The 4,347-nt window shown below is 40.5% G+C and overlaps 1 protein-coding gene across 1 annotated transcript; it reads right to left on the bottom strand.

Annotated features, from left to right (window-relative positions):
* Nucleotides 1-2,629: 2,629 nt before the first annotated feature.
* LOC122440976 (olfactory receptor-like protein OLF4) lies at nucleotides 2,630-3,559 on the bottom strand. The gene has a single exon (XM_043467618.1). The coding sequence runs from the start codon at nucleotides 3,557-3,559 to the stop codon at nucleotides 2,630-2,632; it is 930 nt and encodes a 309-aa protein (XP_043323553.1).
* Nucleotides 3,560-4,347: the final 788 nt, after the last annotated feature.

The raw sequence follows: 4,347 nt of genomic DNA, 5'->3' as shown, positions 1-4,347 counted from the left end.
GGGCGGAAGGAGAAGGGGACAACAGAGGATGAGATGGCTGGATGGCATCACCGACTCGTAGGCATGAGTTTGAGTAAATTCCGGGAGTTTGTGATGGACAGGGAGGCCTGGCTTGCTGCGATTCATGGGGTCGCAAAGAGTCGGACATGACTGACCGACTGAACTGAACAGAACTGAACCAGTGTTCTTGCCTGGGAAATTTCATGGACAGAGGAGCCTGGCAGGATACAGTGCATGGGGTCGCAAAGAGTCAGACATGACTAAAGTGACTGAGTACACACGCATGTAAAAGAACTAAATGGCAAACAGTCTGTTTTGTGTAAAGAAACAATTCTTTGTTTCAAAGAACAATAAAAAAGGAATAACAGCACACTGGCACTGCTATAAAAAAACAACGGATTTCTATGGACTTTTAAAAAAATAGAGAAACTCTGAATGGCTAACAAGCACACAAATAAATTCAGCCTCACAAAACAGAAAGAGACTCACAGACTTAAGAAACAAACTCATGGTTGCCAGGAGGAAGGGATAGTTAAGGACTCTGGGAAGATCATGTACACATTGCTATATTTAAAATGGATAACCAATGAAAACCTATTGTACAGCACTTGGAACTCTGGTCAATGTTATGTGCCAGCCTGGATGGGAGGGAGTTTTGAGGGAGAATGGATAAACGTATATGTATAGCTGATTCCCTTCACCGTTCACCTGAAACTATCACAATATTGTTAACTGGGTATACCCCAATACAAAATGCTTTTGGTGTTAAAAAATAAAAAATAAAATTAAAAAATAATTGCAAAGTGAAGCTCATTAGCATACCTCTTCTCACCAATGAAATAAAGATTTTTTAATGTAAATGCCCAGCATTGAGCAAAGACATCCAGGCATGTTCATTTCATACACTGCTCTTGCAGGAAAGTCTTTGCAAGCATTCATTGGTCTAGATCTACCTTCTTCATGTGGAAATAAGGGGGGATCGGGATGGGGAATACATGTAACTTCATGTCAATGTATGACAAAACCCACTACAATATTGTAAAGTAATTAGCCTCCAACTAATAAAAATAAATGAAAAAAATAAATTAAAAAAAAACAAAAAACTCAACAACCCAGCAAAAAAAAAATTATAGTCTAATATATCCCATCTTACAATAAAAAATGTGGCCTCACTTCTCTGTATAACCTTCCACAAGTGATACCCTATTTGTCTACTCCTGTTAATTATTGATCTCCGAAGATTTATGATCTACTTTTCATAAAAGTATTTTACTTTTCCTGTTTATTCTTTTAATTGAACTCCCACTATTACCATTTAATTGTCAACATAGACAATTGCATTTTGGAATGCAATGCTCAATTTTATTTTTGATCATTATACACAGATACATTAAATTATTAGGAAAGCCAACAAAAGACTGTAGTGATTTCTGGTACCTGTGTATGTTAGATTGCCTCACGGGTGACCTCAGGTACATGTTCTCGGCTTCTCTCCTCGCTGATCCTCTCCTGCAGTATCTGTGGAGCTCCCAGACTCACCTGCTCAGAAACTTTGAGAGAAGGTTTCTGTGTGGCAGTCCAAATTCTCCCTTAAATAGTTGATGTTGCAGCCCCAAGTTGTGTGTAATTATAAGACAAGAAGAAGAGATCAAGTATGGGTTTCTCAGTGAGATTTAGGTCTGCAAAAGCAACAATTACATCCTGTCCAACCAAAGCGCACAGGCTGAGGGACTGCAGCAGAGGAAATATTTACAGCTTCCTATGTCTATCCTTTGTTACTCCAACCTCTAAGTATGTGATTTCCCTTAAGAACACGGGGCTGGACAGAACGGACTCTTTTTCCTGCTGATTCTCTGTTCCTAGGAGACTGCATTACAAGTTAGGTGAATTCAGTTTTTATCACTCCTTCTCCTTTAACTTTCCTGCTTCCAAAGCTCTAAGCCTCCCAGGACCTCATCACATCCCTGAGTTCAAAAGTGTACATCTCATCCCTGAGTTCTCTCAAAAGTGTAATATTGAGAATTTGTCTTGACTGAGTCACGTGGGTCTTCAAAGCTTTGATTGGTGGTGGGGACATAACCCTTGAAATCTCTAAAAAATGCTATTCACCTCATCAAAGACAAGGTAACTTTGTGTACTTTTTAAGTATAAAAATTGGGCATTATATTATCTGGATTCATGATAGCTTTCCAAGCCAATAAGACATTTCCCAGTTATACCAGAAGTTATGAGCTCATTTAACCCCTCATTATAAAATGTTTATAACTATAAGAGGGATATTTATATGTTGCTATGCACCATCACAGAACATAACAGGGAAGCCTGGCGTGCTGAAGACCATGGGGTTGCAAAGTGTATGTCACAACTTAGACACTGAACAACAGCAAGAGGGGGGCAGGGTTCTCTGAGGCATGCCATTGTGCATGCTTGTAATAACAAAAGCAGCAAAGCAGGAGTTAAAGCCAGAGAAACAGATCCAGAATGGAACCAAAATTAACCCTTCCAGCTTACAGGGTTACAGAAGGAGCAAATTTTAGTCCACAAGGATGAGAGAATCACAATTGCCGAATCAGAGACTTTAAGCCATGAAACAATAGCATGCCATCACCCCCCAAGAAATTTGGCCCTTTTAACATGGCTTTAAGTAAAAACTCTTCACAGCCCGCTTTATGTTGCTGTTCCTCAAACTATAGATGAAGGGGTTCAACATAGGTGTGACCACAGTGTACATCACGGAGGCTATTGCACTTGAGTGTGAGCTGTGGGTAGCAGCAGAGCTAAGGTACAATCCTAGGCTTGTACAATAAAACAAGGAGACAACTGAGAGGTGAGATGCACAGGTGGAGAATGCTTTAGACTTCCCCTGAGCAGATGAGATTCTACATATGCAGGAAACTATTTTAGAGTAAGAGTAAACGATCCCAGCAAAAGGACCGACACCCAGTAGGAAAGTTGCAAGATAGATCATCATGTTATTAAGAAAGGTATCAGAACTGGCAAGTTGTATCACCTGATAGAGTTCACAGAAAAAGTGGGGAATTTCCAAATCTGGACAGAAGGATAATCGCAACAACATTAAGCTGTGTAACAAGGAATACATGGCGCTCACTACCCAGGAAACCAGACACAGGCGTCCACAGAGCCAAGGACTCATGATGACCATGTAGTGCAGGGGGTAGCAGATGGCCACAAACCGGTCATAGGCCATCACAGTCAGCAGGAAGTCATCTAATGCTGCAAAAAGTGTGTAAAAATACATCTGGGCAATGCAGGCTTCATAGGTTATGGCTTTGCTCTCAGTCTGAATATTCATCAGCATCTTTGGGATCGTGGTGGAGGTGAGACAGATGTCTACAAAGGACAGGTTGGAGAGGAAGAAGTACATGGGGGTGTGGAATTGAGGGTCTGAGCACACAGCCAGGATGATCACCAGGTTTCCAAAAACAGTTATCAGGTACATGGAGAGGAAAATCCAAAATATGAGGGGCTGGAGTTCTGGTGCTTCTGAGAATCTGAGAAGAAGAAATTTAAAATTCTGTGTGTTGTTCCCTGGTTCCATGTGCTGGAGCTGACTACCAGGAGAAAGGAAAATAACATAATTACTTTTCACACATACGGGCATAAGTCACATATCTGAACTACTACAATATCTATTGTGCCATCAAGAAACTGATTTTACTATTTTATGTATAGATAAGTTCTCTTTGAGAGTATGTGTGCTAAATCACTTCAGTTGTGCCTGACTTTGTGCGACCCCATGGAATGCAGCTTACGAGGCTCCTGTCTATGGTATTCTCCACGCAAAAATACTGGAGTGGGTTGCCATACCCTCCTCCAGGGGATCTTCCTGACCCAGGGATCATACCCCAGGCTCTTAAGTCTCCTGCAGGTTCTTTACCACCAGCACCACCTGCTATGCTCCCAATTTATCTTTGACTAGGGATTTTTGTCCCATTCTCAGCATATTTACAAAAAGGTCATATATTCTACACAGCTTTAATGCGAAATTCTTTCATGCATTTGAGAAATACATATTGAGTGCCAACCATGTTCCAAGCAATAAGTAGAGATTATGAAAAACAAATCTCCCGCAATTCAAGGATGTTGAGAGAAAATGAGCAAATAAAGTATTATATAATATGTTAGGTGGTGACAGATGCTATGAAAAAAAAAAAACCAGTTATGAAGGAGAGAGTTGTAGGAGTGTTATTTTGTACTGAGTGTTCAGTTAAGGTAAGCAAACAAAAAGATATTTGAACATTAGACTTCAAGAAAGAGAGGGAAGTATCTAGTACTATATCAGGAGAAGGGTGTGCCTGCAGAGGGAATGGCCACTGCAAAGGATTA

Source organism: Cervus canadensis, chromosome 4, assembly GCF_019320065.1.
Source record: "Cervus canadensis isolate Bull #8, Minnesota chromosome 4, ASM1932006v1, whole genome shotgun sequence".
Lineage (NCBI taxonomy): Eukaryota > Metazoa > Chordata > Mammalia > Artiodactyla > Cervidae > Cervus > Cervus canadensis.
Note: the sequence above shows the minus strand (reverse complement) of the source record. Positions and strands in the feature narration are given on the sequence as shown.

Bases quoted from the DNA above. Each gene is read 5' to 3' on its own strand.
- LOC122440976 (XM_043467618.1), bottom strand. From the start codon at position 3,559: ATGGAACCAGGGAACAACACACAGAATTTTAAATTTCTTCTTCTCAGA.